Source organism: Podarcis pityusensis, assembly GCF_964106645.2.
Source record: "Podarcis pityusensis genome assembly, chromosome: 16".
NCBI lineage: Eukaryota > Metazoa > Chordata > Lepidosauria > Squamata > Lacertidae > Podarcis > Podarcis pityusensis.
The window spans coordinates 26811288-26835427 of record NC_138041.1 but is presented as its reverse complement, the minus strand read 5'-3'; the positions used below and the strand labels follow the sequence as shown (position 1 = coordinate 26835427).

General features: G+C 42.6%; 1 protein-coding gene across 1 annotated transcript in view; it reads right to left on the bottom strand.

Moving 5' to 3' along the window:
• The window catches only part of SPECC1L (sperm antigen with calponin homology and coiled-coil domains 1 like), a 52181-nt gene that overhangs the window by 4708 nt on the left and 23333 nt on the right, over positions 1-24140 (bottom strand). Inside the window, exons 6-15 of the mRNA XM_080986202.1 lie at positions 22029-22102; positions 21684-21859; positions 19585-19748; positions 18559-18650; positions 17120-17210; positions 13219-13302; positions 12306-12462; positions 7360-7462; positions 640-756; positions 163-222 (exon numbers count right to left, since the gene is read on the bottom strand). Of these exons, the coding sequence (XP_080842328.1) occupies positions 163-222; positions 640-756; positions 7360-7462; positions 12306-12462; positions 13219-13302; positions 17120-17210; positions 18559-18650; positions 19585-19748; positions 21684-21859; positions 22029-22102 (1118 nt within the window). The remainder of the gene's footprint in view (positions 1-162; positions 223-639; positions 757-7359; positions 7463-12305; positions 12463-13218; positions 13303-17119; positions 17211-18558; positions 18651-19584; positions 19749-21683; positions 21860-22028; positions 22103-24140) is intronic.

Genomic DNA, 24140 nt, shown 5'->3' with positions numbered 1-24140 from the left:
AAGGAGCCTTCTAGTTTTCAGTTATGATATTTCTATCCCAGAATTTATTTGTACAGTAATTTCAAACACACAGCTACAGCACAATCCTTGCATGTGCCTATTTAGCAATTAGTCTTCCAGGTAAAAGTTAGTCAGATCGCCCTAAACTTTGCACACACTTACCAGAGTGGATTTGATGCCAACACTTTCAGCTGCCTGGAAAGCCAGAGTGAAATTTCTTTTCTGAAAAATACATTGAGTCAAAAATAAATCTACTAAACAACTTTTTTTTTAATTAAAAAGACAATCTTGCCTTAGGGACTTGTCCAGCAAGTTGATCACAGGCTTGCAAAACTCTTTTAAGCACCCCTCTACTGGGTTTGTTTTTAACTCACTTAAAGTAATGTGTGGACAAAGACAATGAATGAATGCAAAAAACAAAACATCACACAAAGTTTTTAAACAAATATACAATGGACTAAGTGCGAGGAAGGTGTGCTTGTGACTAGGACTGCAAATGGGGAATTGCAATTGCCAGTGAGTGCTGGTGACCAGAATGGTGGCAGAAGTGCAAGTCTGGTCCATGAGAGGATCTGAGAAGGGGCTCTGGTCTCCAGCATGGTTTTAACTACATTCAACAAAACTCAGTATAATACTCACCTTGTCTTGACTGTTCAGCTCTTGATAGGGAATATGAGCTGGGAGGTAAGTGTGAAGAACAGCACAGAAAGCCAACCCGTCATTCCAGCTGCTGCTGAAGTTTGTGATATCGATATTCTAAGAGGGGAGGGAAATATGCACACATGTAAGAGAGAAACCTACTGTGAGGCTTACTTATTCTATTACTCAGTGACATTTGTAGAAGGAGAAAAGAGATAGCAACTTCCCTCCTTGCAAGAGGAGAAGCAGGTTAAATTGAAGATTTTTGAGTCCTGATTATTTTTTTAAGAAGCATTGGTTTGAATGAGCAGAATTCTGCAAGAATTAAGACAGCAGATCCATTAGCAACCTAAGATAAAAGCTTATTTTGTTTCCCCCAGGAGGAAACTCAAAAACAACTTGCTACTTCCCTACCCAAGACATTTTCCCTCGGTAATGCTGCTCTGACTGCACATGCTTCCAAGTTAAACCTCTTCCTGGCATGTCAGCAGAAATGATTCCTTTCCACCTCTAGTTATGGGAGGGAGCTATACCTAGTTTTACGAGCACTCAGAAATTAACGCTGTTGCATGACAAGCATTTTAAAATTACCACAGAGGTTTTACTTCTAAGTAAAAACAGCTAAATGATCAATAGCTGAAGGGTGCAGAGAGAAAGAAAGAACACGAAGTGTAAACACTTCTGTGAATATATTTTTCTCATAGATGTTACTGAAAATGCTCAGCATTGTACAGTCCCTTAACACTGTCATATGCATCAGATGCAAAATTTTGGGACACTCTGTGCCCATGTAATAATCAATAACATTACACTCTCAGCAGTTATTTACTATTCTTGGATCTATCTGTGAAATACGTAGTTGGGAAGGGTGCTATTTCACATGGTTTTTAGTTCCCCGAGTAAAAAAATCTGTCATTTGGTATCAGCTGTAAATATTAAACCTGACACTAAGCACAGTGCAAGTAAGTAAAGATGACTAATATTTAGGTAGGAGTCCTGAAGAGATGGTTGCAACATCAATAGAAGCTTATGGCAGGAATGCTGACTAGCTACAAACTTGCCACAGTCCACGGCAATGTTTTCTCAATTTGCTAAGTCACCTATGACTAAGTGCTCAGGTCTTATCTTCCTCTGAACGATGCTCAAACACAAGGGCATGAGGTATCTAACTTTTTGCCGAGAGGCCTCTCAAGAGATCAACTAAATAGGCTGCTAAGTTGTTTTCATTCTCAATTGAGCACTTATGTCAGCAAAGTATATAAAATACATCCATTTTGATTGAGAAATTAATACTTTGTGGGCTATTGTGATGAGGAAGTAACAGCATTTTACCAGCAATGACAAACTGGGATTCGTGTGCTGGGAAAATGTAATTTCAATGCAATGTAAAAAACAGATGAATGCTTCAGAAAAATTGATCTAGTAGCTGTTGGATCATTCTAGAACAGGGGTGTCCAAACCTTTTTCAAAGAGGGCCAGATCTAATGAAGTGAACATGCATGATAGCCAGTTTTAAGATTGAAGTTGTTGAGCTTTTTTTAGTATTTTACCCCAGGAAATAAACTGGGGGGTAGATTAAACTGAACAGCAGGCTGGATGGACTTTGGACATGCCTGTTCTAGAAGGACTCAGGCATTTCCACAAGTGTAGTAGGATATAAATAATTGCTATTTTTCAAAATCTGTCCGCCATGAGCTTTGACACCCTTAGGATAAATTCATGGCACCAAACCACTTCTGGACAAAGTTAAGATGCTAAATCTTACTATGTGGTATAGTTCATGCTACGCTGCCTTTGTTTCCACATAATGCTAAGTCAAACCATGGTTTAGTGTGAACGGCCAACTGCAAAGGATAGAGGCAATCCTAGTCTTTGTACAGCAAAAATGATAAACTTGGGTTTCAACTTTAAAGATGTTTAATTAAGTAGTATTTTATGAATGTGGCTGAAATTTCATTATGCTGTAAACAATCTGATTTTAATTTAAGGGAAGCAGAAGAGAACTTTTTAAGTAAAATATCCTTCTGCCATCACTATTACTCCTTTCCGATTTGCCAGAGATCTTCAAGGGTTTCCCCACAAAAAACCCCAAATAAACCTTGAGTACAGTGGTGCCCCGCAAGACGAATGCCTCGCAAGACGGAAAACCCGCTAGACGAAAGGGTTTTCCGTTTTTGAGTTGCTTCACAGGACGAATTTCCCTATGGGCTTGCTTCGCAAGACGAAAATGTCTTGCGAGTCTTGAGATTTTTTTCCGCTCCCCCCCCCCTTTTTCTAAGCCGCTAAGCCGCTAATAGCCTTTTAGCAGCTAAGCCGCTAAGCCTTTAATAGCCGCTAAACCGCTAATAGCGCTAATCTGCTAAGCCGCTAATAGGGTTGCTTCGCAAGACGAAAAAACCGCTAGACGAAGACACTCGCGGAACGGATTAATTTCGTCTTGCGAGGCACCATTGTATTGGAAAAGAAGCATTGTGCATGCTGATGGGCATCATCTTTGCTGGGCACAATTTTTTAAGATGACTGGACACACTAAAAATCAGTGGTAAAAATAAATTGATTAGCTCCCATCACAAACAGAACGATGTGCAGTGAATCCTAGAGTTGGAAGGGGGGGTTACAAGCAGGACAACTAGTCAGCACCCCCCACTCCCACCCCCCGGTGCAGGAAATCCAGAGGAAGAGCACCCTCCCCTAGGCACATACACCTCTCAATAGATGGCAAAAGAGTGACAGACAAAGTTATGACATCTGCTTCCCAGTTTTGCTTAAAATGTTGCAAATGAAAATTCTGGGAAAGTGTAACTAGTTACTATGTTTAGTGCTGCAGAGAGGAATTGTTTCAGACAGGAAATGTGCTCTTGCTGGTCCTTCTATTGTAACAGGCTTCCACACGCTGCTATAAATCCTACTAGCCGTGGGAGTAACAGATCAGCTGGAGCACATGCCCTTTTGACCTGGTTCGGATACAGTCAGGCATGCTCAGGACAGCAGAGTTCACACATTACATGCGGGATGGCCAAGATTCTAGGACTCACAAAGGACACAGTTGTGATGAGTTAGGAGGTGACAGGACAGGAGTTTATAAAATTGCGCGTGGCATGGAGAAAGTGTATAGAGAAAACTTTTTCTCCCTCTCTTGTAACACTAGAGCTCATGGACGCCCAATGAAGCTGAATGTCGGAAGATTCAGGGCAGGTAAAAGAAAGTACTTCTTCACATAGCAACTGTGGAATTCGCTGCCACATGAGGCAGTGATGGCCACCGACTTGGATGGCTTTAAAAGAGGACAGGGTAAATTCATGGAGGAGAGGACTATCTGTGGCAACTAGCCACAATGGCTGTGTTCTGCCTCCACAGCTGGAGGTAGCAATGCTTCTGAATACCAGTTGCTGGAAACTACAGGAGGGGATAGTGCTCTTGTGTTCGAATCCTGATTGCTGGTTTCCTAAAGGCAACTGTTCAGCCACTGAGAGAACAGGATGCTGGACTCAATGGGCTACTGGCCCGATCCAACAGGCTCTTCGGATGTTTTTATGTTCTTATGCTAAAGTGGGGAGCAAATAGACCTGCAAGCAAGCAACAACTACCATGCACATGGGCAGTTTCTTAAAAATGGATTGTGTTGTCAACTAGCAGGGAAGTCTGAGGATTATTGTGGTCTGCTTCACAATGGGGACCTTTCACCTTATACCATTAATATCCCTGGTAGCCATGCAAGGACATTGTTTTACTGTTGCAAACCACTTTGATATACATTTTTACGACATAGTGGTATAAAAATATTTTTTACAAAAATAAAAAGATGGCTACCATCCCAGGTACAATAACTCCCCAATAAGGGACTGCATGTTATGGTGTATAGTCATTACTGGGAGCATTAAAAAAATGTGTTTACTGCATGGACAGTGATGTCACTACCAGCTCTAAGCAGCTGTAAAATGTTTTCAAAAGAAGGCCACCCCTGGACCAGTTGCAAACATTCTTTTTATTTTAATTGATTTTAATAGAATTATAGGAGGTTTTTTTTTAAAAAAATAATTACTCACATAAACAAGTTACATGGATGAGTGCAAACATCAACAAAATGGGAGCCTAAGGACCATTTTGTACAGTCAGCAGAATCAAATAGGAAAGCTTTTCCAGGGCTGTATCACTTCAGGCTGCCTGTGGGAAACTGCTGTTTGAAAGCACTCTCACATGACTAGCTCCCTGTATTCAGAAATGTGACACATCAGGGGTAAAGCTAGGGCTAAACCCTCCTGCTCAACATGCTAGCTTTCTGTTTCTTTGTGAGCGAACATTCAAAAATGCCAACCCCCATCACCTGCGGCATGAAATAGCAGAGCGCAGGAAAAGCTTTCTCATTTGACTGTTCACAGAAAGGGCAGACTGGTCCTAAGACTAGAACTCTGGCCCCCTCCCAAAACTGGTGGTCCTGCATGGGGAGCGGCACATGCTGAAAGTCACGTATCAGCTGCCCCTCCTTGCAAGCGGACCAAAGGTCTCTCTCCTCCAGACTTAGTCGATGCAGGGAATCCGGGAATGTGAGCAAGAGGACTATCTTTCTGGCACAGGCTGCTTGAGATAGAAAGGATGGAGCGCTTTCTCGTGACAAATTAAGGAAACTGTCACATGCTTCTTGCCCTGTCTCAGATGCTTTCCCATTTGAAGAGTTTTACGATTCATTCAGCTGCATCCCACATCCTGCCTTTGAAGGAAAGGGGGGACGTGGAGGGTCTACATTCAGAAATAGCACCGTTCGGTCAGTGCAGAGATGCCAAGGAAGCAAGAGAGGGGAGGGGCCCCCTCTGCCTACATAAAAACAAGCTTCTCTCATTGTACAGCCTTTCTATTAATGTCCCCCCACCATCCTGTTACGTAGCCTTCCAACTTCCTTCTGTATTGTGAGTCTCAAGCCTGACAAAGCAAAGTAACACTTAAGAACCGAGAGGTTGCCCTTTGCATTCCAAAGATTTCCTATACAATTAAGCTAAGTAAGTACATTGGAAGCCTTACACAGAGTCAGACCATTGGTCCAAGAAGCTCGGTATTGCCTGCACTGACTGGCAGCAAGGTGACGTTCCCAGCTCTACCAGGAGATGCCTTAGTGGATTGAACCTGTGACCTTCTGCATGCAAAGCACATGCCTGACACCCCTTCCCCTAAAAGGAGGCCATGCTTGTATTGCATGTGGCTCCTTAGGAGGCTGGTCTGCCTGGAGCCCAGATAAATGAGGGGACACGGCAGTGGGCCACCCATCCAAATATGATAGGACCAGAGAAAGCTGCCTTGCATAGAGTCAGACCACTAGGTCCATCGAGCTCAGGGCTGTCTCTTCCAACAGGCAGTGGCTCTCCAAGGTTTCAAGCAGGAGCTTCCCCCAGGCATTAGGACCTTCTGCATGCAAGGACCCCCAAACTATGGTCCTTCCCCAGGGGACAGCCATATTGGTTTGCCAAACTCTGCTTTTGCATCATCACCAGCAAGCAGGAGAATGAGCTCACACAGAGTAAGAACACCAGCAATATAATACCAGGGGACAGAAGCAGGAATCATGCTCTACCTAGTCCCCTTTGCTGACAATGAATGCTGATGTGTTTCCTTTGGCCTTTCAGTTATTGTATGGGTGTTGATTTTACAGTAGCACCTCGGCTTACATGACCCTCGGGTAACGTAAACTTCGGGTTGTGAAAGCTGCAAACCCGGAAGTGTTTCACCGCGCGTGCATACACAGAAGTGCTCTACTGTGCTGCGCACATGCACAGAAACAGTCCCTCCGGTTGTGGAAACCTCAGGATCTGACCAGAGCTCCAGAACGGATCCTGTCCGCCACCGGAGGTACCACTGTATTGTAATTTTTACATTATGCTGCACAGACCTGTGATTTTTAAATGAAAAGCAATATGAAAGCACTTTAAAATAAAATGTCCTCTTCCTATGTACTATATTATTGCCATTTTAAGAGGTTTAACTCTAGAATAAGATTTCGCTCTCCACCCTCCTCTTAATTTGGAATTATCAATGTGCAAGATGGAAGCTAGTCATTTTAGACTGCAATCCTATACATCAGGGATTTCCAACTGGTTGACCAGTCGATCCCCGGGAGGTAGCAGTCAAACACTGTCTCAATTTCCTTCGCGGGGGAAAAAGAGCATCTGGCCCTGCCCCCTTGCCCTGTCCTTCATTTGTGCACGATTGCAAAAACAGCAGATGGAGTTATCGGTGATAGCGATCATTTGGTGAGCGACTTTTGCCTGCCCTCCTAAGAAAAAGCTCAACAACTTCGACCTGCCCCCCTGTCAACAATTTTGGGTGTCCCCCCCCCAAAAAAACGGGTAGATCACTGCCAGTTTTTTATTCTGGGAGTAGATCACAGTCTCTTGGGAGTTGGACGTCCCTGCTATACATATTTAACTTGGGAGTGAATCCCACTGAACTCAGTGTGGACTTCTGTCTGAGTAGACATGTGCAGGATAGCACCGTTAACCCGCTTTAATGGACGGATTAGCTGTTCTGTGAAGAACACACACGTTTGTATTGTGCAAAGTGACTGAGTGACTATAAATAACAGCTGAGCTGGCTCCTGCAGCATTGTGTTCCTGCCAGGACAGTACATACCAGTTCCTTCACGATCGATGCCGTGAACTGTGGAGCAGCCCAGCTTGTGCTCCTAGCAGATGCTCTCATGTTTGCACTATAGAAAGGACAAGCAACCATTACCTGATACCCTTCTGTTTTCTTCTGACACCACTTCAGCAAAGCATTTCTCTTGGAGCCTCCATATTCTCTGGCCAGAGCTGACAAAGGGTCCTTCCTCTCTTCTCTAGAAGTGAAGGAGAAAATTCACATCGTTCATACAAATGAATGTTCAGAACATTTTTTTAAAACAGCTAAAGTTCCTTCCATATCATTCCGCTCTTATCAAAACTGCATTGTGCTCTGTGGGCAGCGCCATGTTCTATATTCATTCTGGCCTTCCCTCTGTCTTCCCATTGCTAGGCTGAGACTAGGCACCTCCCAGGCATATGTCAGCAGCACTTCAGCCACCCCCACAGAGACAAGTGATCAATTTCCCAACAACCCCCTGCCTGTCAGCTTGCTCCCTTGCCCTGAACTCCCAGGTAGATAACCAAAGCAAGGATAGCAGCCCACGGACACTTCTCTGTGCAGTGGGAAAAGATTAATTTGATTGAGACTTCATGAGGAGGACAGCTGGGAAATAAATCCTTTTTCTAATACCTCAGAGCCACAATTAGAGGTGCTTCGAGAACAAACGATGTGAACATTAAGCCACACTGAACTTTAGTATGAATTTAGAAAATAAACTGATGGTATCTCCCTGCAACTCATAACCGACTAGGAATGTCACCTTGAAGGGAAAGCAAAGCCAGAGTGTTAACTGTCAACTGACTACCTTCTTCAAGATTTAGGAGTGCAGAACTAGTGCAGACATGCGGCTGCCATTGAAAGCAGCAGCCCTAGTTCAACACCCCCCCAAAAATACTGGGTAGTAAAGGAAAGCATGATGTGACATCACCGCATGTAGGGCTCTGCTCCTCCACTCCACTCCACGAACAGAAGTGAAGGCAGGGACATTTGACATGTGATGATGCTGAATAATGCTTTCCATTACCGTATTTTTCGCTCTATAGGACACACTTTTTCCCTCTTAAAAACTAAGGGGGAAAGTCTGTGCGTCCTATGGAGCGAATGCAGGGGGGAGGCAGACAGGAAAAGCCACCAAGCTTCGCGCAGCTCTTGTGAGCTTTTCCCCAGGAGGGAGAAGGGACTGACGGGGCTGGGGGGGGGGGAACAATATATATATATTTTTATTTCCCCCTCTAAAAACTAGGTGCGCCTTGTGGTCCGGTGTGTCCTATAGAGCGAAAAATACGGTACATGCTTTCCATCTGGGGGGAGGGACTCAGAAGGAGCTGCTGTTTCTGGGTGCAGCTGTGTATCTACCCTAACCCTCTGGGACCAGCCTCCCCCAACCTTGTGCCCTCCAAATGTTTACCTGAACTCCCATTTACTACAACCAGCACAAAAGACTTATTTTCTACTGCAGCATCAGCTCTGCTGGCAGGGGCTGATGAAAACTATAGTCTTAAACACCTGGAGGGCACTAGGTTGGGAAAGGCTGTTTTAGATCCAGGACTGCATACAGCAAAGAAGCAGAATTATCAATGACTGAACTTACATGGTAAGGGCTTCCTGTAACATCACATTTCCAGAAGAGGAAGCCCTTACCATGTAAATATAAATAAATAAACCTAAAGCTTCTACGAATCACAACTGGTTTCAGAAGCACAATTTAAGCGAAGTTTAAACAATGCATTCAAGCAGCCTGACACTTCCTCAGTTAGTTTACTGGACATAATTCCACAGAAAAATGAACAGGGTCTGTGCATAAGTATGGTCCTGCTTTCTCAAAACTCCCATTTGTTGCAGGAAAGACTCTTTCACATTGAGAACTAAGCCAAACACGGCAGACAATGAAGTGAAACCTGCCATTTCAGATTGCAGGTGGGGTTCCATACTGCATGGGGTGGAGATCTTCACAATGTTAACTCTGCACTGCTACGTTTTCAAATAAAGCCTTTCTCTGGGCATTAAAGTGATTTTTTTTAAAGGATGCATCAACTTTCCTAATTATGTATTTCTTTCAGTACGAGAGCCTTAAAAGCTTTCTTCACAGCCATACCTCAGATTCCAATTTGATCATTCTGTTGCCTGATTTGTCTGAAGCAGATGCTACTCCTATTTTTTTTAATTTTTTTTTATAAATAACTTTTTACTGGGTTTTATAAACAAGGATCATAGGAATAATAAATGATACAAATAAATAGACCCAGTCTTCTCATGATAATTATATATATTAAAAAAGCATAATAAACTTGCAGTAATATCTACAACATATGGTTCATTATTAGTGGTCAATGTTCACGAATTGGTTTAAATGAAAACAAAGGGGAAACATTCTAGGGAGATGAGACTATCTAAAAAGGTTTTCTCATAATGAGTTAGTGACGGCCTAGGCAAGATTTCTAAGAAACTGTGGGTATCTTTTTTATTTAATGATTGCAATTTAAACATTTTAGAATAAAAAGAGGAAAATTCTGAGCAGATGTCTTTAGTAGAGAATGTTTGGTGCCTTCACTTTTTTGAATACTGTGTGTCTTTGACTTAGGTTTTTTTTTACACCTGTTTGCCAAAAGTCTAAGAGTTTTTACCTCCATACTCATAAAAACATTGTTTCATGTATAACAGGACAACACTAGTGCATTATTGATTTCTAAAAGTTTTTTTCCTCTTTTGTACAATTAATTTGAGGAGGGGTTTTGAACCTGATCTTTTATATTTAGTTAGCAGACCAAATTGTATGGCTATAGAATTGTATGATTTCTGCTATTCTTTATCTATATAGATGGTTGGTCACTGAAGTAGGGTAAAATGACCATGATTGCAAGGTTTGGATTTTGCAGATTGTATAAGTGGGATGAACTGTGAAGTGAGCAGGAAAAAGTCTAATCTGGACTGGGAACCATACAGACTTGAATGAAACATAAAACTGAAATCTTTCAGATTATCTTCACACTATATATTATATAAGACAGATGCTAACACTTTTAAGCCAGAGCAGACTAGAGAGCAGAACCAACAGAAATATGATTTAGGAAAAAGAAAAAAACTAGACTTCTTTGTAAGTAAGAACAAAAAAAGAACCTTGAGTCAGACTTTTCTTTTAAAAAAAGAAAACAAAAACCTAAACATGCATAACACTGTGAGAGGACAGTACGGCTTGTTTCTAAATTCCAGTAAGGAACACAGTTTATGTCAAGTTCTTTGTTTTGAAAATAGCGTTTCAGGAAACAAATAAAATGAACGGTGTGGACACAATGAGAAGGAGTTTACAACAAATATTAATCTTTTAAATGCGTCTGCTAGGTCAACTAAATTCCAAACCCAATGCCTGATTAAGTTTCACAGATTGGCATTAGAAGCCTTCCCTGCCTTGTTTAGATTTACACTTCTAATCCACAGGATATTCTTGTTTCAATGTTTAAAGCCCAACAAATATTACAAATCAAACAGGTTTCCTTTTGCATTTATACTGTTCTTCTACACCTAAATGACACCCAACTAAGATTTTACAGTCAGCACATGTCCCCACAAAAAGCCACTAGCAACTGTCTGATAACATAATTTGAAACAATAGTTTTATTCAGCAGACCTATGGAACTGCAGTGACAGACAACCAATTAAAGGGTCAATTAAAGATCTAAAAGATTTATGAAAATGCCAAGAAGCCAAGTGCAGAAGGGGGGGGGGGGAGATCTGGCAGGGGAATAAGAGGCAACAGTGAAAGGAGAAGGGGAGGAGAGAAATTGCCTCCAACTTAACCTGAAGCTGCCCAACAAAAAAATTCCCTAAACTGCTTGCACACACCTCTTCCCCACCTCTTCATGCCCCCCCAATAAAGTAGCTCAGTCATTTGACTGCTAGTTCCTACACACACCACAGAGTTAAGCGGGAGAAGTACTGAATCACACCCCCCCCCCCGCACAAATCATATTTGTCACAGTCACCAAACAGCTCACAGTAGAGCCAATAAGCGGTGTTCGTTTTCTCTTCTCTGCCTCTCCCATGTCCCTCACTTAGCAAGGTGAAACCCTTTGGAATGTAATCCACCCTCTTCCTAACCCAGCTACTCATGCTATTATTTATGGTTCCGCCAGACTGTTAGCCACACTGTTCTCCAACTGGGGGGAAAGGTGGGATTTAAGTATGAGGAAATAAACAAAGCAACTTTTCCTCCTTCAATGCAGCTCTTATTCAGAGTTGCTCTTTACAGCAACCTCTATTCTCCATGCACACCTTGCTCAAAACCGGATGTGTTCACTGGTATTTCCGTTTGAAGCAGTAGGTCTGGCCACCCCCAACGCATGCATGCAGGGGTTCCAAAAGGTGGAGGGAAGAGGAGACAAGGGCTCCTTAGGCAGCTCCGCCAACACATCCAGCTGCCTCCAGTGCTCAGGTGATGCTGTGCAAAGAGGTCCATGGAGGCTGATCTGCAGCCCAGCTCAGGCAAAAGGGAGACGGAGGAAGACAGAAGCAGCAGCTCCAAACATACTCCTCTCATTGCAGATTCCTGCATTGCAGGGATTTGGATTAGATTACCCTCGGGGTCCCTTCCAACTCTACTTTCCTGTGATGTCCAGGGAAGTGGTCAAAGGCAGTTCCAGCAAGGAAGGTTTTGATCAGCAGCCTTGCTGGCAAGTGCAAGGATCTGCCATGTACCAGCCCCAAACTCAAGACCACCATAAATGGGAGAGGAGAAAGAGGCAGGAAAGGATGTAAGGAAGGAATACTTCCTGGTGAGCTTTGGGCATCAACTTGTTTGTTCAGCTGCCAGAGAGTTCCTGCCTTCCAGAAGGGCCCACTTGACTTGGACTGACTTGGCTGTTTCCTTGTACAAAAGGTATGCTGGGCAGCTGATGCACCTACCCAAAATGAGGAGCAAACCCATTGAAGTTTGCTGCTTCTCCATTACAGAGGAAGCTTACTGATTATCTAGCAAAAGCGACCGATGTCTTCCAAAGGGCAAGGCTGCAAGAATACCCCTGTATGAAAAATAGGACAGGCTGTGTAGCAATGAGGTGTACCTTATTCGATTGCGCGTCGTAGGGGTGACGGACGCTGTAGGTGAAGACGAGAGAGACAGCTGTGGTGAGGTGGTCCCCATTGCTATGAGAGAGGCTGGAGATGCTCCATCAGGGGCACTGATGTCCCGCTTGATTTCTTCACTGCTTCGCCGAGACACTGAAATGGAAAAACACCTTAGAAACCATTTCTTTCTCTTTCTCATAAAAGAAAACTAAGAGCCTTTGCAAAAATCTAGATGATGAGTAACTAATTTTCTACTGAATTGTACAAAACTTTTAAGTTCTCTATCACGCCAATAGCAACCTCATCTATCAAATATAAAGATGGCATTAATTTTTCCTGAAGAAGCATGACTTGAGTTTTTGCTTTTAAATATAACCGTTCCAAAGTTTTGGAATATCTTCTAAGGGCCTAACGTGTCAGGACTCCTTCTCTGGAAGAGGCAGATTTTGAAGCCTTCTAACTATTTTTCTCTACAGAGGACTGATTGCAAGGATTTAGTTTTTGTAGAACACGGGTAGTCACAAAAATATTCTGTTCTATTCAAAATCACATACTGTGTAACAGAGGACAAACATGAAGGCACACAGCACTCTTTCTCTCTGCTGCAATGAGGAACAAATCTAGACTGCCAGTTTTAATTCTCTTAATTTCCATCAAATGCACATAAAGAATAGCAAGGGCGTTTACCTTTAAATTGAGAGAGGAAACCCTCCCTCAGTCACTAAGGCGGCTTTCCCCCTGCAATGTGGGCGAGATTCACCTACAGTGTCAATATGGAACTCTACCCACTTTACTTACTGCTGTTATGTCAGAAAAGACCAACAAAACTGTTTCAAAAGAAGCTGGTGGCATTGCACACCAAGACTCTGTGACTGAAGCACCGCCTTATTAGCATGGCATAATTATTACCAGAAATAGATTTGGCACTTTCCATAGCAGGAACTCTTGGCAGGGAAGCTGGTCTGCTGGTTGAGGAAGTTCTCAGCAAATGATCTGTGCAGAGAGAGAATAAAGAAAAGGCATTTCATTACCACAAGCTTCAGGCCTGGTCTTATAAAATGAGAAGATAGAATGGACTTCACCACAGCAGGAGAGCAATGCCATTTTGTATGCTCTATTGTTTTTAAAAAAGAAAAAGAAAAACTGTTTTCAAGTAATAGGCTAGCATATCAGGGTGACAGGCTCTAAGCTAGCCTGCTTCTTGACTTGAAGGGAGGTGTTTTTTTCTTACATAGGCAATGCATTCAAAAATAGTATCTTCTTCCTATAGTAAAGTTCATTTTAGCCAACTCATATTCTGCTGCTGCAAGTGTAGGCCAGGCTCAGCAACAGGTGCAATTGCTTAGAAGCAACAAAGATTTAAGAATAATCTCACAATGGATCAACTCCCTTACTAATTGGTCACCAGTCAGACGGGCTTTTGCAAATGCTGATAGGACTCTGCCCCCCATCCCCCAGCTCTGTCCCTTGAATCCCGCCCCCATGCCACTCCATTCTGAAATGTCTTTTTACATCTTGACCCAATCCGGAGAAGTCATCCAACACTTTTATACAATGGCATGGCCAAAGGAGAGGAAAATCTGTATACATATTGCCTTTAGGGGGCCAGGGCAGCTTGGGTTTACAGAGCTGATAGTGAAAAGCTACTCTGTTTGTGTAGATCTGTGGCGGCCACATCATTAACACAAATAGATTCCAAAGATCACAAGTGTCCCAGTCCACTGCCCAATACAGTACCTATGCAACAACATTCATGCCTTTGATTGGCTGGAAATCAGGTAATTGGCCCAGAATGCAGCAGCAAGGATGTTGATTGGCACTGGCACACTACATCAGTTGTACTGGTTAGCAGTTTGTTTCCAGGCACAATTTAAGGTGCTAGCGATTCCCTTTAAAGCCTGGGGCGCAGAGTATTTTAGGAGCTGCTTCCTTGTGTATAAGCCTGTCCATCCATTTATAGGTTTTTTGGGAGGTGGAGGAAAGAAGGCTGTTCTTTGTGTACTGGTGGCATTTGGCTTGTCTGTGGGATAGAGCCTTTCAAGTGGCCCCCTCCTTGGCTGCTGAACTTCTAGTCATGGGAGATTCAGCTGGCTACGTCTGTCATGACCCTCTGGGTCCAACAAATACATTTTTGTTCCAGCAGGGATCTGACCTGCTAGGACAAGGTTTTTAAACTGATCCCAGGTTTTTTTTTTTAAAAAAGCTGTTTTATCTGCTGTCTCTCCTTTTGTTTTACTATATTGCAGCTGTTTAATTGCTTATATTTATTTAATTTTAACTGTTGCAATCTGCCCTGAGCTGCAGTGGAAGGGTAGGCTATAAGTTATTTTAATAACTGAAGTTCAAGCCTGATGCTACGCGATGGCCCAGTCCACAGCACTTTTCAGCCTAGTCCAAAATGGACACAAACGGCTACAAGCCTGTGTCAGCTATGCCACAGGCTGGCCACCCACTGTGTAGGGAGTGCCTTATTAGTTTCTGTTAAACGTCAAGTGTGTTTAAAATTTACTTTGCTCTGAGTATAATATCACCCCAATGCTATTCAAAGCAGAACTGAATAAAAACTTAGCACAAAATATTATTTCATCCCTGGAAAAATCTTTACATTGTAGGTGTTTAGCTGACATTTGTCAAGGCAGAAAAGGAAGCCTACTGCTTGGCCCTAAGAAAGCTATTCTTGAGAAATGTCTATTTTAAAAGCCCCCAGACATAAATCAAAGAACTACACCCATTACACGAGAGCTATTCATTCTTACAGGAAGGGCACTTTGAAAGGAAAAGTTTATAGGCAGAACAAGTTGACCAGCACCAGGAAATGGAGAAGTAAACAGTGAACATATAATCCTTGTTTCTTCAACACAAAAAGGGCTTTTTCAACATTGCCTTACCTTTTGTTATGGACATTATTAAAATACTGCCCTGATAGCACTGAAAGTAAATGGAAGAGCTACACAAGTAGTTATAGGCCAGCTATCCCAACCCCTGTACAACAAAGGAATTCCAGAGGGAGTATATCCCTTCCTCTGCCTGAAGGCCTCTGATAACATCACCACCCACTCATAGGCATTGGTGCCATTCTTGAACCATTCTTCAGCCACAGAATTGTTAAGATAAATGGATTAGTTGATTCTGCTATTGGTAAATTGCTATTTAGTGAGTTGCAGTGAGTTACTTTATGCGGGTGGCGCTGTGGTTTAAACCACTGAGCCTCTTGGGCTTGCCGATCCGAAGGTCGGTGGTTCAAATCCCCATGGCAGAGTGAGCTCCCCTTGCTCTGTCCCAGCTCCTGCCAACCTAGCAGTTCGAAAGCACACCAACGCAAGTGGATAAATAGGTACCGTTACAGTGGGAAGGTAAACAGCGTTTCTGTGTGCTCTGGTTTCTGTCACGGTGTCCTGTTACGCCACAAGCAGTTTAGTCATGCTGGCCACATGACCCAGAAAGCTGTCTGTGGACAAAGCCCAGCTCCCTCGGCCTGAAAGCGAGAAGAGCACCGCAACCCCATAGTCACCTTTGACTAGACTTAATCGCCCAGGGGTCCTTTACCTTTTACCTTTACTGTATTATGTACTTGATGGACTGTGTGTTTTTATGGATTCTACTTGATCTTATCCTATCTGATACTGTTGTAAACTGTCCTGTGGCTTGAGCACAGGTGTATAAAAATAATCTAAACAAACAACCAAAATCTACCTTCCCATAACTTAGGTCGTTAGCTCTAGCTTTGATATCTGTGGCAGCAGAGAACAAATTGCTGTCCTCTCCCAGCAAGCTTTGTTCTTGAGTCTTGACAAATCCGCACAGGCTCCTACACTTTCCTGCAGTTATCAAGTGCAGTTCCACTAGCGTGCAAGGGACATCTCAACAAATGCAGGCACCAGTCCATCATTCACTTCCTCCTGAAGTTAGTTAGGATGCCCAGACAGATCTTAGCAATGCATAATTGGCCAGCTGACTCTGCCACAATCAAGAAGTGGAGAACAGCAGTTTTATGGGGTTTTTTGTTTTGTCCTACATTGGAGGCCAAACTCTCAGAAACAGAAAAATAATAGAACAGTACCTGGAATGTACTATTTTAGGCTCTCTCTCATCCTCTTCCTCCCTCTTTTTCCCCCGCACACCATACTGACAACCAGATGTTCGGAAGGCAGCTAGTGAATGCTCCTAAAATCTACTTGATTACAAATACATGGGATGGGCCCGTTTTTAGCTTTACTTACTGTTTTGCTTTGGAAATAATTCCTCCTGCTCCTAAGGTGGCTTTCATAACAATAAAACATTTCTTTGCTTTTTTAATTATACAAGCGCTGATTAAGTATTGATTTTAGCATATTCAAGCACTATACCCTTATCTGCAAAGACTGCGGCCTTTATGACTTCTATGCACCTGTTACCCAAACAATTATTCCACTGTGACCATATGGTAGTATAATTTCTTGTGGGTCTCCTTTTTTAAAGTCAGTCTAGCCCTCCCTGTCTCACCTCTGCCCAGTGTAGCTCAGTGCAAACTAGCATAAAGTAAAAGGAAACAGATCAGGTGAGCATGGAAAGAAGGAAATTGAAATAATACATAGCCCTAATTAACAGTATGTTATTGAGCTTTTATGCTTTGCATCTTCCTTTTGCAGGAGCGGGGGCATTAAGCCCTCTATATGAACAATACTTTGCTGTACTCAAAAGAAAAGGAGCTCATGTGTCAAAAGAGCCTCTTCTACGCTCTCTTATTCAGTTGCTTTTCTTTCCTTTTTAACCTCAGGAGAACTCTGGGGGAGCTTTAGTGAAATAATGTTAACAGAGAAAAAACACCTACCTTGCACTGGGATTTCTGCATAACTTGGCCTTTTGTCTGACAGAGTTGTGAGGGGCTTGGAAGCAGATATTGGTCCACTTATGGAATGCCTCTGAAGGAAAACAAGAACTATTATTGGTGAGATATTAAGACAAGCAAAACCCACACAGAAGCACTATTGTGGTCCCTGGACGTAGGTTCAATTCAGCACAGCCAGCAATGTGGACTATTTTTTTCATCAGGTTTACACCCTGAGTAAAACTAAGTACAACCAACAGTGTTTAATCTTTAAAACATGAATCAGAATTTATATTTAAAAAAATCAGTATAGACAACAGTACTAGAGTCTGCAGTTCCCTGCTTATAAAATGTGACTTGGTGGCCTACTTCGCAGGTCTGGTGAGAGAGCAGGTGGGCATTTTAATGAATTTTAGTTACAGAATAATAATAAACTATTAACTATAATCACAGTCCTCATGTCTGAACTGCTGGTCTAAGTACTCTCAACTGGCTTGAAGGCTAAATGACATAACAGTTGTAGGGAACAAGAACTTGAACTAGGGACACGCTGGAGCTCACTGGCCAGATTCAAATGCAACATTCCCAGGTCTTACAAACCATGGTTTTGTGGATTGGGAACAAGCAAGAGCATGAATGTTCTTTCCTCTTCCATTCTCTTCTCACACTCAGTTGCAGCAGTGACTTCCTGGTTTGTTAAACCTGCTTCCTTGTGCTACTTTAAACTGTTTAGGCACTCTCTATAAACAAAGACTGTCCACCACGATCAAACCAATTTGTAGGAAGTGCTTAAGTCTCAGTTTGCAGGTTCAGATATCTGTGACTAAACAAACTAAGTGGCTTAAAGAGAGGACAGGGGAATGGGTGGAAGACTATTCAAATTCATTGCCACTCCAAACCATATGTCAGAGATTTGGAAACCTTACATCTGAATCTGGCCACCAGGTCAACTGTGCTAGTCACTTTCTCAGTGTAACCTGCCTTTAATGGTTGTTGAGGATCAAAAAGAGGAGAAAATCCATGTATGTCACTCTGAAATTTGTGAAGGTCAGGATGCAATTATGAATGACAAATTTAATGCACGATTTTTACTGCAAAACCTTCTCTTGATTTTGCATCATGCTAGCACCATTACAAATTCCAATACAGTTGTACCTTGGACATCAAACAGAATCCGTTCCAGAAGTCAGTTTGACTTCCAAAATGCTTGGAAACCAAAGTGCAGCTTCTGATTGGCTGCAGGAAGCTCCTATAGCCTATCAGAAGCCGTGGAAGCCCCGCTGGACATTCAGCTTCCAAAAATAGTTCCCAAACTGGAACAGTCATTTCCGGGTATGCGGCGTTCGGGAGCCAAAACATTTAAGAACTAAGCTGTTTGAAAACCAAGGTACGACTGTACATCAGTCTTCACAGTCTCTTCCAGTTAGTAAACACGCATTTACCTGCATTGGAGATACTGCTGCTGCAGGAGGGGTTTTAAGAGGACTTGGGCTCAGGGGGGTACGAGGCATTGTAGCTGCAGCTGGACTAGGAACTACCAAAAACAACAAAATAAACAGGGGGTAAGTATGGTTGGTTTCAAGTATTTCTAAGCAGACTTTCAAGAGCAGTGCTATTCCAAGGCAGCTTACATTAATAGCAAGCAAGTTCCTTTAAAAAACAGGAAAAATTCAATTAACACTAAAGCATCTAGTTTAAATATCCCAATAGAAAAAGGAAAGAAAAATCAATTAAGAGCAACAGTTTTGCATCTTTTTCACTTATGGCACAAGATTGCAGAGTAAGACATCTTCTCATCTGAAGTGAGTGACCTAAGTGTGACTGGCAGCTATTTACCAATTTCACATATCCTAGATTTTGGCCATGTCCTCCTGTAGCGAGGCCTGCACAATCTGGCCAAGTTCTGTTTTCATAACATGCAAAGAGCGCAAAGATATAAGAGAAGTAACCTATGCAGCTTGCCCAAAAAGCAGTTTCCTTATCTAAAGCTAAAATGTGCCCTTTTTTTGTAAACAGATTCTTGACGACTTATAAGCCCAGATGAATTTTTATATCTGAACATTATTAAGTGCCACAGAAGCATAACAATGAAATACATAGATTCAACTATAATAACAACAGTTAGTTTTTGAAGACAGACCATTGTGGACTAAGATGAAGCAACTTAAAAGAAGGTTGAAAACTTAGATAAATAAGGATTGCCATATATTCAAAGCCCCAGAACAACAAGAAACTTTTAAAACTCGGGTGCATGGTTTTGGGCTTGCAAAACTGAAGCACATATTATCCAATACATTTCCACATGTATCGTCACCCGGCTGGAGCTCCCTCGAAAAAAAATGTGCTACATTCTACTGATGTATGCATGGAGTGCTTGTTCTGTTCAAAATTTTGAGCTAACAGAACCAATGGTGGTGCTTCCAAACAAAATTGCACTAAGTTTATGCAGGTACAAAAAAACAAATTACCTTGTGAGGCACTGTCAAAGGATTTGATGAGAGTTTTTACAGTGGGCGTTGGCTCTGAAGAAGTGGATGACCTGCGACTCAAACCCATTCCTTGCCTCAGAGCTGCTAAGTCTCTTTCAACAGCATTCATGTAATTGTAAACGCGGCCACGTTCCTCTTCTTGCCTGAATATCAGGGGAAGGCAGTTGTCAAGATACTATGAAATGATCTGGCATGGGTTCAGTGCTCTGACCGCCAGCACAAGGGCTGCTGTGCTAACACAAGCGTGAGAATAACGGTTGTGCAATATGAAATCCAGTACAAAAGTTGCTCTAGCAGAAGCTTGTATTTGCAATGTGCTACACAACCAGTCACAAGAACCATGCCAGCTTCCTGTGCCTTCTCTTGCACAAGCCAATCCTCTAGTGCAAGCACACTGCTAAGGAACTTGAATTCCTCCCTCTATACTGTGCTTAAGCAACGGACTCATTCATGAGGACATGTCTGAAGGGCGTCTGCTACACTGGGAAGCCTACTTGGAGTGGGTCAAATCTTCCAACAGGCTACAAAGCCAGAGAGCAAGTTTGAAACTGAAAGTCATTTGAGAAAGAGTTTCATTACAGTGGTACCTCGGGTTACATATGCTTCAGGTTACAGACTCAGCTAACCCAGAAATAGTACCTCGGGTTAAGAACTTTGCTACAGGATGAGAACAGAAATCGTGCTCCGGCGGTGCGGCAGCAGCAGGAGGCCCCATTAGCTAAAGTGGTGCTTCAGGTTAAGAACAGTTTCAGGTTAAGAACGGACCTCCAGAACGAATTAAGTACTTAACCCGAGGTACCACTGTATTACTTTTTGGAGAAAGGGGAGATGGGGAAGGGCATCAATTGTATTTATATAGTAAGGATTTTTATGCCTTGGGTTGAAATTACCTGGGGCAGCAGAGCTGAAGGGAGGCACTCTCTAATCTTGGCCATTGGCCAGGAAACCACAGCCACTGAGAAGCTGCTACCCTGGCCTCCCAGGCAGTGCATAACGGACTCCCAGGCAGTGCATAAGGGGGAGACTAACATGGCCCCATCCATCAGCCAGTGAAGATGCAGCTGCTTTCCTCTTTCCCCCCTGCCTTGCCACAAATTCATTTGGACTAGAGGGACTGCACTTAGGAAATTGAATGTACTCATGCTAACTAAACAGAAGACCCTTGAAACTAAGACCCTATAATGTGTGTTTCTGTACCTCACTCTGCCAAGTGAGACATTAGGGTACATACTAAAGCAACATGGAACCTTTACCTGAGGTAGAGACGCTGCTCACTGGAATTAATTAAGCTGCCTGCCACTTTGCTCCATACTGAAGTGTTTCACTAGAGGTAAGGCGGGCACTCATAAAAGGCACCATGTCCCACTATTTAGAAGAGCTGTGGCACAGAGCTTGCCCTTGTAACCCTATTGGAACCTGCCAGTCTTCTCTGAGAGTTTTTTCTTTGGCAGTGGGGAGAATGGAGTTGCCATTTTTCTAAATCTCCAAGAGGCATGTGCAGAAGTTTTAAAGATTTTAAAAGTGCAGTCTAAGGGCAAATATAGGGACGCGGGTGGCGCGGTGGGTTAAACCACAGAGCCTAGGACTTGCCGATCAGAAGGTCGGCAGTTCGAATCCCCGCAACGGGGTGGGCTCCTGTTGCTCGGTCCCTGCTCCTGCCAACCTAGCAGTTCAAAAGCATGTCAAAGTGCAAGTAGATAAATAAGTACCGCTCTGGCGGGAAGGTAAACGGCGTTTCCGTGCGCTGCTCTGGTTTGCCAGAAGTGGCTTAGTCATGCTGGCCACATGACCCGGAAGGCTCCCCTGGCCAACAAAGTGAGATGAGCACCACAACCCCAGAGTCGGTCACGACTGGACCTAATGGTCAGGGGTCTCCTTACCCTTTACCTTTAAGGGCAAATATCTGTTGTCCTTTTTCCTACGTGTAGAGTGGCTTGTGTGTTTTACACACTTATAAACAAATATTTTTGTTGACAGGAACATTTTACTATACAGTTTCTTGCTGAATAACTTTCAGAGATTAAATAAAGTAATTTTAGGAAAATATAATGAATGAACCCAAAATGTCATTCACATACTTGCGTGATTTTATTTCCTCCAACTCTTTTGTGAGTTTTTCGTTCTTCTCCTGAGCTTCATGCAGCCTGCGCTTTAGGTCTCCAATCTCTTCTTGAGCCTCAGATTTTATATCGTTTGCTATGACCACAGCCGTCTGCAAATCAGCTTGGAACTGCCGCCATTCCGCAGACTCCTCCTGAAAATGGAGCAGAAAAAGAAATTTACAGCTTTGGAAGGCCATGATATGTGGAATATAAACAGTTTAAATAAAATATAATTAGCAGCAATGGAGTCCAAAGGCACTGCTATAACACACCCGATGCACCTCCACCCCAAACCATGATATATTGAACTGGCTTATATACCCTGAGCCGTCTGTGAAGAGTCTTGATCTCTCTTTCCATATCATGCTTTTGGTCTTGAAGCTTTTTAACAGTATCTGGCAAAACAAAACCAAATATATCAGGTGGAAATTTTTAAAAAGTTATTTACCGGCAAACACTTCACCAAAGCCCAAAGGAATTTTTTACTGCCTTTAATGTATTCAAAGGGAAGTTCAACGAATTGGTTCTAGAACTCTAGGTTTCTCTCCTACATTTCACAGCTATTAATTATAAAAACAAAAACAAAAAACAAGCATGGACCACATAATATGAAGTATGTATGCATAGGAAAAATGCCAACGACAAGAGATGGTTTTCCTGTGAAAAAAATGATAATGCCACTAACACTTTCTTAAAATTATCTGTGCTGTCCATAAAAAAACACTACCAACAGAATCTTATTAATGGTTACTCAAAAGTAAATCCCACTGAGTCCAATGGTTCTTACTCCCAGGTGAATTTCCCTTGCTTGTGTTTTCAATAGAAAAAAAGTATCTCCACCTTCCCCACCACAGTGCTTTCTTTTTTTAATGTTATCAATCACTAGAAACAATTACTAGACCCAAGCAAATTATTTAAGGGAGATGCACTGCAGAGTCAATGCTGCCTTGCAGCTGCATCAGGTTGCCTTTTTCAAATACAGTGAAACCTGTCACATTAAAAATGCCCCTGTAGCCTTGTATTAGCTACACAAAAAGTATGCAATTTGACCATGACCAACATCCGATTTAGTATTTGACTGGCTGTGTACCAGGATTAGTTTTCATTTATATCTTCATTGCTTGAATCACAGAATCATAGAATTGTAAAGTTGGAAGGGACCCTGAGGGTCAATTAGTCCAATCCCATGCAATGCAGGAATCTCAATTAAAGAATCCATGACAGATAGCCATCCAATCTCTGCTTAAAGATTCCCAATGAAAGAGAGTCCACAACCTCCCGATACGAGTCTGTTCCATTGTTGAACAGCTCTTGCTGTCAGAAAGCTCTTCCTGATGTTCAGTTGCAATCTTTTGTCTTGTAACTTGAAGCCACTGGTTTGCAATGCAGGAGCAGAAGAAAACAAACTTGCTCCATGTGACAGCCCTTTGGATATTTGAAATATCTGAAGATTTGAGAACTGTGTGATTATAGTAGAAATACTGATGAAGCTGAATACAGGTGATACAAGTAGGACCACCTTGCAATGCTCCATGTCCTCATGTGGAGTGCTCTTCTCAGCTACATCCTCTTTACTGAAAATGATACTGCACTTCATTCTACGCACACAGAGAGATTTTCTGTGCACCTCACCACTTCACTCAACATCCCTGGCCGCTAAGCATGCTCAGTCCTCATTGGGCCATTCGGGGTATTTCCCACACACCCCTCAGGATTGTTCTTAAAAGGTTTTCGAACTTACACTAACTCTGATGTTAACACAAGCCTCTTAATACCGGATGCACTTTCAAGAAGGAATCTGCTATGAGCACACAGAATTTCTGAAAGGTATATTGCTGATGCTTGGGAAAACATTCCTTCCACAACACTGGAACAGGCAAGTTGCAAAAATGCAAGGTAGTAGAAACATAAACCATAATAAATTATGCAGTTCAGTTCAGGCTCTTTGTAGATCATTATGCTGGAAGTGTTTTTCTCAAACCATCAACACAAGTCTCAAGCTATCCTAGTGAACCCCCACAAGCCCTTGATGAATCTTAAATTGGTATCTGATTCCAAGCAATATTTACTTAAATTGTGTGCCAGAGGCAGTAATGCTTCTGAATACTGGTTGCTGGAAGCCACAGGAGGGGGAGAATGCTCTTGCGCTCAGGTCTTGTCTGTGAGCTTCCCATCGAGGCAACAGGTGAAAGAAGGATGTTGGACTACATGGACCACTGGCCTGATCCAACACAGCAATCCTTACAACAAGCAACTTACTTGCAACACACACCAGGTTCAACTTCAGTTATGCTATGAGCACATTAAATCTGAAGGGGATAATGCTTAGGGTTGCATTTCACATTGTGTTATTAATGTGTGCTGCACCATTATACATATTAAAAGCATGCAAAGTGTATGATTAATAATATATTGCATATGTTGCAGCCCTGG